The sequence below is a fragment of the Thamnophis elegans genome, chromosome Z, assembly GCF_009769535.1.
Source record: "Thamnophis elegans isolate rThaEle1 chromosome Z, rThaEle1.pri, whole genome shotgun sequence".
In the NCBI taxonomy this organism is placed as follows: Eukaryota; Metazoa; Chordata; class Lepidosauria; order Squamata; family Colubridae; genus Thamnophis; species Thamnophis elegans.
The window spans coordinates 116,309,511-116,322,563 of record NC_045558.1 but is presented as its reverse complement, the minus strand read 5'-3'; the positions used below and the strand labels follow the sequence as shown (position 1 = coordinate 116,322,563).

Here is a 13,053-nt window from a genome sequence, read left to right as displayed (position 1 = left end):
AGCTAATTCTTGCGCAAACCCACATGATCAAGTATAGGATTCTCCCTCCCCCATTAGGGCAGGTCACATTGTCCAATTGAATCTCATTGTATTGTTATGAGAAAAGTCTTTGACTTTGATAAATACCTGCTGAAGTGTCCTTGGCTCTTATGCTTATCTTGATGTCTGAAGCTTACGTTCCATCTCCCCCTTCCCTTCCCTCTGGTTCGTTGGCAACACCAAAAGCATTCTTTGAATCTTGATGTTTATATTTTATCACCTCTGCAGTTATATCATGGCTCACTTTTTTCCATATTCTCATTTTCTAATAGTCAAATCCATAAATCACAGGTTTATTGTTTTCCTGTTTTCATTCAAAAGTCCATAAAAAATTTCCAGTCATTAACAGATGTAGTTGTCTTTACTCAGAGGGGGAAAAAATCAATGTTGCCATCTCTGCAAGTTCTGTCATCTGTCACCATTCCTCCAGCCTGAATCATACTTTGGATGGGGTTGTCTCAGTACGAGGAGGTCAGTGCAATTTCCTTCTCCAATGCTTTTAGATTTGAAGTAGAAAATTTCAGATAAAAGAGGTTAAATTGAGGATCACTCTTTGTAAAGTAGAACACATGGTTGTCCTTCTATCCCTAATCCTATGACATTTCATTTCAAACATCTTCTCATAACCCTTGTATTTCAAATAATGGTGGAATTTGCATGTTTCTTGGAAGGCAGTTGTCCAATGGTATCCAAATACTTTCTAGAGAATCTGAGTCTTGTCCTTCTTTCCTCGTGGGAAGAAAAGTCAAAAGAACTCCCAATGCGTTAATTTTAGTCATTACATTTATTTAATCTGTTTACCATGTTTAATGTTTCACTTCAGATTGTGTAACCATCCACATATTATCTGCACTCAATTCAGACAATTTCTTATGAACACAACTAAATGACAACTTCATTATATGCAAGGACCTAGGAGGCATGGGATGAAGATCTAATTGGCTTTTTATTTTAAGAAATAGTGATAAGTTGTTAATGCTGAATATACTTGCTGGTATATTTTTTTCTCATGTTTTGTGGTATTTTGATGGAAATTTGTGTGTGTGTGTGTGTGTGTGTGTGTGCACATTTTATCTGTTTAATATTCTTAATAAAATTACTTAAAAGAAGATGATCTCACATCTCTGTAAAAAGCTTCAGAATTAAAGGGATGGGAAAAGATCTCTCTTCACTACTGCCCTCAATATTATGATAGCTTAATATTTCAACAGAGTATATATCCATATAGTGGATGGATACCTTTTGATATCCTTACAAATATTCATACTAATATTGAAAAAGTTTGGATCCCAAATAAAGTCTGAAGTAAATAAAACCTGTCTATTTTGATCAAGCTGTAATTTATCATGTCTAATCAGTTATGAATGCAATTTTCTATTAATTTTAAATAATATATTTCCTTGAAGCAAGAGATTCATAGGGCATTCAGAAAGTATTCAAGCCACCTTCACGTTTGTCAATTTTGTTATGCTGCAGCCTGATTTCATGGTTGTTGAAATTCACTTATTTTCTCATTAATCTACATCCAATACCATATAATGACAAAGTGAAAACAGAAGTTTGGAAATGTCTATAAATTTATTAAAAAACAAACAAACCCTGAAATATTACATAGGCATAGGTATTCAAACCCTTTGCAACAATACTTGAAATTTAGGTCTGATGGCCCCCATTTCTCTTGATTATTGCTGACACGTTTCTACACCTTGTTTGGAGTTGATCTGTGGTAAATTTAATTGGTTGGACATGATTTGGAAAGGCACATTCCTCTCTATACAGGCCCTCACAGCTGACAATGCATACTGTAGCAGAGCAAAAGCCATGAGGTCAAAGGAACTGCCTATAGAGCTCCTTTGATTTGAGGAAGGTTCCTGCATTGAAGTGCACTAAGTGGCCTCCATAATTCTCAAATGGAAGAAGTTTGTCATAACCAGGAGTCTTCCAAGAGCTGGTCAGACCTGGTTGGGGGAGAAGGGCCTTAGTAAGAAAAGTGACTAAGAACCTGATGGTTGCTCGGACTGAGTTCCAGAGATCCTGTGTGGAGATGGGGCAAAATTCCAGAGGGACAACCATCATTTCAACCCTCCACCAATCTGTGCTTTATGGCAGAGTGGCTAGATGGAAGCCTCTCCTAAGTGCAAAACACATGAAATTCCACTTCCACTTTGCAAAAAAGCACCTGAAGGACTCTCAGAATGTGAGGAACAAGATTCTCTGGTCTGATGAAACCAAGATTGTACTATTTGGCCTCAATTCTAAACGTTATATCTGGAGCAAACCAGGCACCGCTTATCACCTGTCCAGTATGATCCCAACAGTGAAGCATGTGGGTGGCAGCATCATGTGTGTGGGTGTTTTTCAGCAGCAGGGACTGGGAGATTGGACAAGGTTGGGGGAAAGCTGAATAGAACAAAGTACAGGGATATCCTCAGTGAAAACATAGAGCTCAGAACCTCAGACTGGGCTGAAGATTCACTTTCCAACATGACAACTATGCTAAGCACACAGCCAAGACGACACAGAAGTGGCTTAGGAACAGTTCTGAATTTCCTAGAGTGGCCCAGCCAGAGCAAGAGCCTCTATTGAACATCTCTGGAGGGACCTGAAAATGGCTGTCCACCAACAGTCGCTATCCCACCTCACTGAGCTTGAGAGGATTTGCAAGGAAGAATGGCAGAAAATCCCCGAATCCAGGTGTGCAAAGCTTGTCATGTCATACCCAAAAACTCTCAAGACTTTAATTGTTACCAAAAGTGCTTCAACAAAGTACCAAGTGAAGGGGTCTGAATACCTATGCCACTGTGATAATTTCAGGTGGGTGTTTTTTTGTACAATGAATAATAAAAAAAAATAACACCAGAGAGTCCGTTGCTGCAAGAAATTGCAATAGAGTGTACTTTAAAGGGCTTGTAAAAGCAACAATTGGTCATGGAATTGTGGCCATAAGCCATGATTGCTAGAAGTGCAAAAATCATGCTTAGAGCTAGTAGCAGATATCAAAGACAAGTGACAGGACCTCTTCAGCTTGTGAATCTCTCTTGGTCATCTGTTTGGTTGCTGTCAGAGATTGCAAACTGGGAGAGTGGGATGATAGGTCCAACAAAGAAAAATTTACAGAGTGAAAAAAAGAGGGAGGAAAAAACCCTAAAATTATATACTTATGATACATATGTAAAATGCACATGTGATGATTATTAAATAATATTTAAAGTCTATGCAAATAAGAGAGACAAGGCAAAGATTGATTTAGTTGCATATATGGGAATGAGGGCAGCCCACTTCTCTGTGTATCTTCATTACAAACGACAAGTGACAGAAATAAACCCTAAATCTGTAGGAGGCAGGAGGGGGAAGCTAGGGTGAGAACTCTTGAAAGGAACAGGCAAGCATTTGAGTGACACATGGGTCTGTGGACACTCAGCCTCCTCTCTCCTCCTCCCCCCATCCTAAGCCAACCATCCTCCTGGCTTCTCCCTTCAAGTCAGCAAAAATACTTTCTCTCCGCAGAAGGCCATATGTGAGTTGGTGGATGAAGTGATGTCAGCACCGGCCACCCAATGAGGGCCCACGGAGAATGTCCAAGGATCTGGTCCCCAGGCTGCCTCATAAGGACGTGTGCCAGCCTCAGAGTTTGGCGAAGGCTTCTGTTCAAGGACAGGTCATCGGGCTTTCCCTCCATCGTTGGATACAGTGCTCCAAGGACCATGGTCTGCTGAGAAAGAGGAGGAACTCCACGGGGGCACGAGTGACACTCCATTAAACACACAGCAGGGGAACAGCAGAAGCAGGCCAAGCCCGAAGAAGTGGGAAGCAGCTTTAAACACACAAGAGGACAGGTGCGGTAGGGCAAAAATGGAAAACGCCCATGCCAAAACAGGAGAAGAATGCCTGGCTTACTTTGGAGTAAGTGAGCATACAGGCCTCTCTCCTGAGCAGGTGAAAAGGCATATGGAAAAATATGGACCCAACGGTAAGTGCTTTCTAAAATAACAACCCTTTTGGTACCCACTTGGCCAGGTGCCAGGATGCACAAAGGCAGGGGAACTGGAGAGCCAGAGAGCTGAAAGGATGTGCAGAGCAACATAGATATGAGAAGCAAAGAAAGCAATCCAACCAGAGATGCACAGAGATGGAGGGACATGGATTCTAAAATGTAAGGAAGGACAGAAGCAATAAGTAGAAGTAAAAGAGGAGGAATCAACTATTATCAAAGAAAAATAGTCACGTACTTATTGGAAAGCGGGAAGGAGGTGATGGAGATGTTCTAGCAGAGTCTAAAGTTGGCCATGGAAGGGGAATAAGAATGAAGGTAGAAGCAAAGCACAAGAGGGAAAATTGACTATTGCAAAGTTGCGGGGTGAGGGGGGAGATAGTCATGCTGGGACAGGGCAGCTGCTGCTGCTTTGCTAAGAATAACTCAGTAAATTCCCTTTGGTATGAACGAGATATCAAAATTGCTGATGGCAACTTGTAGGAGCAGCCGGGAGGTTGAAACAAAAGAGAAACACTGATATTACACGGCCAGCAAAGTGAGCTAGTTAGATGCTGAGAAGATTTGAGAAGATATGTCTTTGGGGAACAAAATATAATGGTTGGTTGTGATGCTGCTGAGTGGGTGGATCTGGAGAAGCTTGTTTTGTGAGGAGTGGACATATCATGCTGCCAAATATGCAGATAATTGAGAGGATAGTCCGATTTCCAAATTTTATAATGTCCCTCAAATACATGGGGTAAGGTCAAAAGTTCTGGATTCCTCGGTGGACTGGGATTATAACAAGAATTTTATCAGAGGGGGTTGGAAATGTGTGATGTGCTATTTTATGGGACATGCACAAGTTTGTAACTGCTCTAAATGACCTGTTCCTTCCTGTCTCCTTGTCCTACCTCCAAAGATTTCCTATGCTCAAACCAATTTTGCAATCACTTTGGCCGTGGCTTACAAAGTTTTAATGAAGTCATTGAAAAGCATACTCATTTCTGCAGAGATGTCCATATCCAACTCACAATTGCTCTCTAAACCTAAGAATGATCATATAACTTCTTTCTTTCTAACTGTCCGCTTATGACACTGAAAATTCACCTTAAACTTCATGGGCGGAACCAACTTCTTTGTAAATCCAGAATAGTTTCGCTTTCTCTGTTGCCACCTTTGCTTTACCACTCAGCAAAAGTCATACTAGCAATAACCCTGACAAGCTTTTCTTTCTTTTTCTTTTCCTCTCTCAACATGTTGTCTCCGAACCCCAGAACTCCCAGCTGAAGAAGGTGAGTCCTAAAAAAGATTATACATAAGTGTTAGGAAGGGAAAAAAAAACCCTCGACCTTGAATGAGCATGGCCCATATGACTCCTACAGACCATAACACTCATTCGGTGGCTATTGGGTCTCCAGATGGGACCTCAAACTTTCTATTTAGAAATAAAATCTCAGGCTAACCTGTGAATTGCCACCTGGTTTGTCCCAATCATTTCCATCATGTTCCATCATGATCCGTAGCCATGGAGCTCTTCCTTTGACCAATCAGATGCCAAATTATGCCTCCGCCAAGCTATATGTTGTTCTATTCAGATCCATGTTCTGATTTGCCATGTATCACCCCAGCACCCATTTCCCCTTTCTTGGGCCTTAGAACTAATTCAAAGCTTGTAAGAGGCATAGCTGTGATAAAAGATAGCTTGGTTCTTTGAAATGTTATTGATCAAGTAATGGAGGCTGCTTGCTAACCCCCTCCCCGCCAACACACAAACATTTTTTGGATGAAACAAAGACCTCTGTTTTAGGAAACAGATCAATTGGGAAAAGGCAAGAGTAAAAAAAAAACAAGGTTTGTATACGCTGCCATTTCTCCAGGTTAATAATTGCTATGGAGCTTTTGTTAACTCATAGCCAGACTTGCAGAGAAGAACCTACAATTTCCCCAAGCATAACAGCTGGAACCTGTTGAAAAAGTCTATCATAGATGTGTGCAGGCCCGCTATCCCTTCTCTCTTTCCTCGCAGCCCATTGCTTTCTTGATATATTTTTTTTTGCGGGGGAGGCAGGCTGACTTCCCCCACCCCATCTCTGCAGTCTCTGTCTCCTTTGTGCCTTTCATGCCACCCTTTCTTGCTTATCAGGCAAAACTATATGGGAGCTGGTGGTGGAACAATTTGAAGACTTGCTTGTGCGAATTCTCCTGCTCGCAGCCTGCATCTCTTTCGTAAGTGACACTGGCCTTGTAACTGAGGAAACTTGGGAAATCCACAGAGGGCTGAAGAGGAGAAGCAACCATTTGGGGGGCAGAATGGGAAAGAAGCTGTTTCATGGGCAAGCGATGACTGCAAACATGCTCTCTGGGGATGCCATCCTGTGTTAGAAACACCCCGGTATTGGATTGATTTTAGATTGTAATGAGTGGAGTTCTTAGTGCTCTCTGAATTTGGTAGTTTGCTTGTACCATAGACATTTCATTACCCAACAAGGCAACATTATCAGTCAGAGTGAGTGTGGGGTTTACTCCCTGTTTATAACTGGTGTGGGCAAGCTAGTGTATATAAACAGATAGCAAACCCAACACGCTCTCTAACTAATGATGTTGCCTCATTGGAAATGTCTACCAGCAAACCACCAAGTTCACACAGCACCAAGGACTTCACAGTTCAACTCTGAGTCACAGATATTATCTTCTATTGGTAATCAGTGTCAACAAATTGGTGAATTAGCTGGGTGGGAAGAAATAACTCTCAAATGAAGGCAAATATACATGGATAACAGGATAATGTTGCAGGGTCCAAGCTTGGTTGATCACCAGGGCCAGAGTTTAGTCTTCAGAAATAACTGTAATGCCGTATTTAATAATTCTCTTTAACTTCAAAGGTAGAGATTAACTAAGGCTTAATTTGAGTCAGGATACAGAGGTGAAATTATTTTCATTGGCAAAGTAGGCAATACACGTAAATGAAAACTTTGCACCTGAGCATCTTCAATGTGTTTTTCCTCACCAATTCTTTTTCAACATTTGGAGTACTTATAGATGTTTAATTCAATCAGGACATTCTTTTTCTTAGAACTAAAATCTGACTTCCTTTTGTGTAACAATCAGGAAGTAAATTGAGCTAATTTATCTGCTCACCATTTTATTTTAGCTCCTTGATGATTAAAAGCAGGCACCGTGTTTTATTTGGCCATTTTCAAATATTTTACAAAACCATTTCCTTCTGAGCAAAATCTCAGAAAACAATGTGTACTATTTTTCCCCTTTTTAAATACATAATTTTATAAAAAGTTTTGAAAAGGAGGCTAAAAACCAACATAAACTAAAAACTAATACCAATTAACATAAAATAAGAAAAAAAAGAAATAAATCAGGAAAAAAAAACCTAAAAGTGCAAGAAAGGAAAAAAAGAGAAAAGAAAAAACATGCAAAGAAGTGGCTTCTTCACAAGAGTTGTAAACTTATTACAGTACAGTGTGAAATAATTGTACTTATTAAAATTACACATTTATCTTTTAGTCTATGATTAGACTTTCTTCTTTCTATAATTGATTCACTTTAATCATCAAAACCATAACCATAAGCTCAGAGTCAAGAATCCATAGGGATTTCCAAATAGCAATACATATAGACATTGTGCTTTCTCTGATCAAAAAAGTCAGTTTGACCATCTCAGAGTTCTTTGATAAGCTTATTGTATAATTGTACTTCTACTATAATGAATACATTGATTCGGTCTAGAAAAAGCATATACTTGACCTGTACATTTCTGTTTAAAAATGAATGCTCTCAGGTTCATAGAAACCACAAACTCCCTGCCATTTGTATAATACAGCAAACCCAAGCACAAGAAGCTGAGATTTTCCTTATTTCAGCACCCAGAAGCTCATCGTAGCCTGTTGTGCTTCTGCCCAGTTTCCTGACACTTGAGATGCAGCCTCCTCAGATCGTGATATTAGATCTTTCAAGAGCACATGGCTAGGCTCAGCAACAGGAGGTCTCAGAAAAGGTCATAATTTGCAGCCTGGTTTTCATGTCTCTGTGTGGTTCAACATTTCATTCTCAGCCCAGGAATATTGGCATTTCCTTGACCAAAAAACAGCCAGTCAACCAAACTGTTCTGTCTGTTTCCTAATTTTCTTTCCCCGAGCTCTGCAGGACATAAGTATTATGGGCCTTCTGAACATCTGCTTTGGGATTGTATTATCATTGAAAAATAGGACAGACAGTATAAATAAAATCAAGGTCACATTGGAAATAGCACTGTCTTCACCATGGTTTCGAGACGTATTTGGCTACAAGTTTCAGGATTTAGGTAGTTTGGTTGAATTCTTCTCTCTCAGAGAACGATTGCAAAACACACTTTTGAGATGCTGAACTGGCCCTAAACGAGATGCATTTTATCTTTGGCACACATCTACACTTATCTCCTCTGCAGTTGATGAAAGAATATGTCTTTAGTGTTACCTTTTTCCCACTGTCTGTCATGCTTTTCCACTCCTGAAGCTTCATTAAATAGAAACTAATCTGGAAATGTACATAGTGCTTCTAATTTTTAGGATTGCAGTTATTTAGAATGAAGCCAGTAAGAAGCAGGTTTGTTTTGAATATTAAGTGTTGAATTTGGACCTGGAAACAAAGAGAAAGAACTTTGAGATAACTCTGGGAAACAATCAAGCATTATAAAGCACATTTCTACTGTTAATTGACGATAATCCTTCTAACAATTATGTCCCTTTCCCACAAGTATTTCAAACAGCATGAGGTATATATTTGCACCAGGCTCTGTTCCTCTAATAGAAACCCTGTCAGACACAGCTCTCACTAGCAGGGGGCAGTGTGAAACCTTGTAAATGCTTCATTGCAATTGTGCGCAGCACATACCTTCCTTTCACATCTCAAGCTATGCATAGTTACACACTTGCCCCTGCCTACACAATTGTGCAACATCCATGCGCATGCACGCATGCACGTGCATGCACACACATGAACACACACACACACAGCAGCAGGAGCCCTTCGTGCTGGTGTTATCAAGTTTCATGGAGACTGACTGACAGGCTTCATTTTTGTGCCAATGCAAAATGCAGGCTGGCTTCAGCTGTTTTCAAATGGCATGTTCAAGGAGAATTAAAAAGTAAATGGCATTTCAGAAGGAGAAAAGAGAGGTAGGGCTGGGATTTAGGATTCCTGACTGGAAAATGAACAAGAATCATATCTGAGTGAGAGAGAAGTAGAAGATTAACAGTATTCGCTCTCCTCTCCTCTACAACTATGTATATCTGTTTGTTTACAGGTACTGGCATGGTTTGAAGAGGGTGAAGAAACTGTCACCGCATTTGTGGAACCATTTGTCATCCTATTGATCCTGATTGCCAATGCCATTGTTGGAGTATGGCAGGTAAACAAACTAATCATGTTTTGTTTCATTATAGTTTGGTGGATGCAGGTGTGTGAGGTAATCCAGACTCCAAAGGAAAAGGTGATTTGAAACATGTGTGAATGCACATGTATCTGTCAGCTGCCTTTAAATAAAATGCCTCTTTTGCTGGAATTGAAAAAAACCATGAGCTCGGAGAAAGGAACCTCTGCCATTACAAGTTACTAATGGGTAAAATATAAGTATCCTGCACACCTCAAATCCCCTTTGTCCCTTCAGATCCAGATCCCTAGGGTTAATTCAGATATTGCACAGGCATCAAGAGATTGTAGTCGTCTAGTCAATTATAGAAGCTCCCTATGTACTTTAGACCAATCCTCTATATTAACCAACCTATCTCAGGAAGTTGTTCTGTAGGAAAATTTAGGAGAGAGCCCTCTACATGCCTCTTTGGACTCATAAATGAAAGGTTGTTGATAAACACAATAAATAAGCAAACAAATCATGCTTTAAAGCAGTATTTTTTCAAACTTGGCAACTTTGAGGTGTGGACTTCAACTCACAAGGACGTGAAATCCACACATCTTAAAGTTGCCAACTTTAAAGCATAAAGTTCACAAGCCACACCAAACCAGAGCCAACAAATCACATTCTGATTTAATGTAAGGTGAGAAGCCCTCTTTAGCACATGAAGGTATCTCCATGATGCTCTAAATGCACTACAAGATGGCTTAATATATATTTTGTTCTTCAGATGGACCTTATGAATATTATCTGACTGCTATCATGAGGAGATTGCTGTACTCTAACCTAGTCAATCTCGGAGAGCATGAAAGTTCTTTCAGCAAATTGCAGGGTGTCAAAATATCAAGGCTTAATGGAGTAGGAGTTTAGATCTTTACTGGCTCACCTTTTTCAGCTTGCTTTCTTGCATTGCTGAGGGGCCCCGAGTGGTAATTGAAAGCATCAAGAGGGCATCTTAACTCTGAGTGGGGCCCTTCTCCTTGCAGGAACGAAATGCTGAGAATGCCATTGAGGCCCTAAAGGAGTATGAACCTGAAATGGGCAAGGTCTATCGATCTGACAGGAAGGCGGTACAGAGAATAAAGGCCAAAGACATAGTCCCTGGCGACATTGCAGAGGTGGCAGGTAAGTGCAGGTGGTGGTGGGTGGAGGGGGAGGGGAAAGCATTAAAGGTCATGGGGATTCCCCAGGGCAAAGAAGACTAAACATAGAATGAGCACCAGAGTCAGTTTGGATACCACAAGTTCTCTTCCATAATCTTTAAATCCCTAAGAAGCTCAAGCTCCCAACTTAAGCTATTAGAAATGAGGCGACTGAAGATGACAGATACCGTTAGCAGTGACATTCAAAATGCTTAGATATTTCTGGAGCTACTGCTCTAGAAGACAGTATTCTCCTCTCACCCCAATACCTACTCCTTGACAGAGTAGGGTCAAGGTCAATTAAGTCGAAGGGGTATCCCAGTATTCTCTACTGCTTTCTTTTGTAGAGGACATATATTCTCCAGATAAGGATAGTATGATTCTCTAGTGACAATCATCTACAGCTATACTTCTCTCTAAAGAGCAGTTGCCAAGAGCTCTGCCTCCGATCTCCACCTGAGGATTTAAAAATGCTTCCGAGTTTGTTAAACCGAAGCAATTGTTGACACTGACATAGCATTTCTGTCTTCTATTAATCGAACAGGTTGCCTCAACTTGAACAGGGTTGGCCGAAAGACCGAATAGTGATAAAGAAGCATTATTTTGTGAAACAATTGATTTGCAAAGATATTTAGCATTAAGCAGGGATCAATCCATTATTAGATAAGCAGAGGAATTATAGCTGGAATACGTAGCAAAGAAGACATTATTCTCTGTGAGCCAAAATAAATAAAGGTCATTTTCACTTGCACCTAACCAGGACACAAAACACCCTGATTATATCTTTTATTTGCTGTTACCTAACGATATAGCCATCATTTTGTCCCCAACGCACAAAGAAGACAGGCTTAAGTAACCCTTAGTTATAATGGCATTGAAGTAGCATTTAACTCTTATTCTAATGCTGCTCAAAGTTAGCTTCTAGGTAGGTCAAATCTGTCGGGTTTTGTTATCCATAATTTTTGGAAGGAACTAAAGTGGCCGCAGTGACTTGAAACAGAGGCAGCTTAGGCAGATTGAGGCCTGGCAAGACTGAGCAGCAATTATGTGCTGGTTTATTTCTGCAGTTAAGGATGGTAGAGAGCAGTTTAACTTAGCCCCAGGAAAAACGCCCTCAGTGAAGTCAAGAATGCTTCTATTACAGTAGAAATGATTAAACTGAGATCTAATTCTTTTAGGGAAATTTCAGAATTTATCAAATTAATTGAGTGAATATCAACCATGAATGAATTAAAGGAAGAAACTGACCTTGTTTTGAATTTCCAGTATGTGAAAAAGAAATGTTCTGACAATGTCTATTTCTACTGTAAATACTTCCTGTTATAAATTGTATTATTGACTACCCACTCTAAACCCCCCCCCCACTCTTCAGGAGAAGAGTAGCTATTTTTATTTGGGTTAGATAGTGTTTTTCTTCAGCCTCAAATCTGCAGGAAGTTCTGCAGATGCTGCTTCAGCAAAATCTGAACAAGACCCCTCCATCATGGAGCTTGTTTACTCCTTGGGTTGCCCTGTCTTGACCCTGGAATAGAGGCGAGAGGGATGTTTTGGGAACAGACAGTCCCCATGGAGAGTGAGGGCTGTAGGGGGAGCAGTGAAAGCAGAGCCCTGAGGAATCCCCTTCAGCTGCACTTACTGGATAACAGCTGCCCGCAGAGCTGGGCCAGCAGCCAGATCATGCCCTCCTTCTTTCTAAATTAATTTAATTTGGAGATCATTTACTCTTGGGACCAGTTGCACAAGTGTTTCCAAAATATAAAGGGCAGCCACCCACCCACTCACCCACCCACCCACCCATCCAACAATCCATGGGATGGAGCAGTCCCCCTCATGAGGTCTTGTAGCTTCTTGCTTTTTCTTTTTGTCACACATTCACACTAAGGAATAGTTTCTTCTGTGTGCCTAAAAAAAGAGAAATACTGCATTGCCAAAATTTTTTTAAAAAGTACAGACTTTACATAAAACTCATACTCTCCCACTTATCCATAGCAAATAAGGCAAAGTGTGAAGAGGAAATGTTTTTTTCTCTTTTGAGTCTATACATTTAAGTGTAAATTTTGAAAGGATTTGTTAATTTAAGTAGAATGCAAGACATCATGACAACTGAACAGGAAATATGCTGGCTGCTAACAGTTGATGGGCCACAACAAGCCACTCCCTCTCTCATTTTAGAAACTAAAGCCGTTCTATTTGAGCCATTCCCTTTAAAATATGATCACTGCCTCCCCACCCTGGTCCCATCCCACACCAATTTGTCCTGGAGAATTAAAAATCCAACAGGAAATTAATACTCCAGCTCAAATATCAATAAAATAATACATGTGTACACGTGGCTGCACAAAATATTTTGTCATGGAAGTCAGCTTCCAAAAACTGAGAGGTAACTAGAAACTCTCAATCCCCCCCACATCTCATTCTTTTTAAAACTGAAAACCCAGTTCCTTGGTCATGCTTTTTTTTTTTGCCTTGATCCGCTCACATCCTTAAAAATGTGC

At 40.3% G+C, this 13,053-nt stretch overlaps 1 protein-coding gene across 1 annotated transcript in view; it reads left to right on the top strand.

Annotated features, from left to right (window-relative positions):
- Positions 1 to 3,822: 3,822 nt before the first annotated feature.
- The window catches only part of ATP2A1 (ATPase sarcoplasmic/endoplasmic reticulum Ca2+ transporting 1), a 36,149-nt gene continuing 26,918 nt past the window's right edge, over positions 3,823 to 13,053 (top strand). The window contains exons 1-5 of the mRNA XM_032236253.1: positions 3,823 to 4,009; positions 5,287 to 5,304; positions 6,156 to 6,238; positions 9,309 to 9,413; positions 10,403 to 10,541. Coding sequence (XP_032092144.1) covers positions 3,892 to 4,009; positions 5,287 to 5,304; positions 6,156 to 6,238; positions 9,309 to 9,413; positions 10,403 to 10,541 — 463 coding nt within the window. The 5' untranslated portion in view covers positions 3,823 to 3,891. The remainder of the gene's footprint in view (positions 4,010 to 5,286; positions 5,305 to 6,155; positions 6,239 to 9,308; positions 9,414 to 10,402; positions 10,542 to 13,053) is intronic.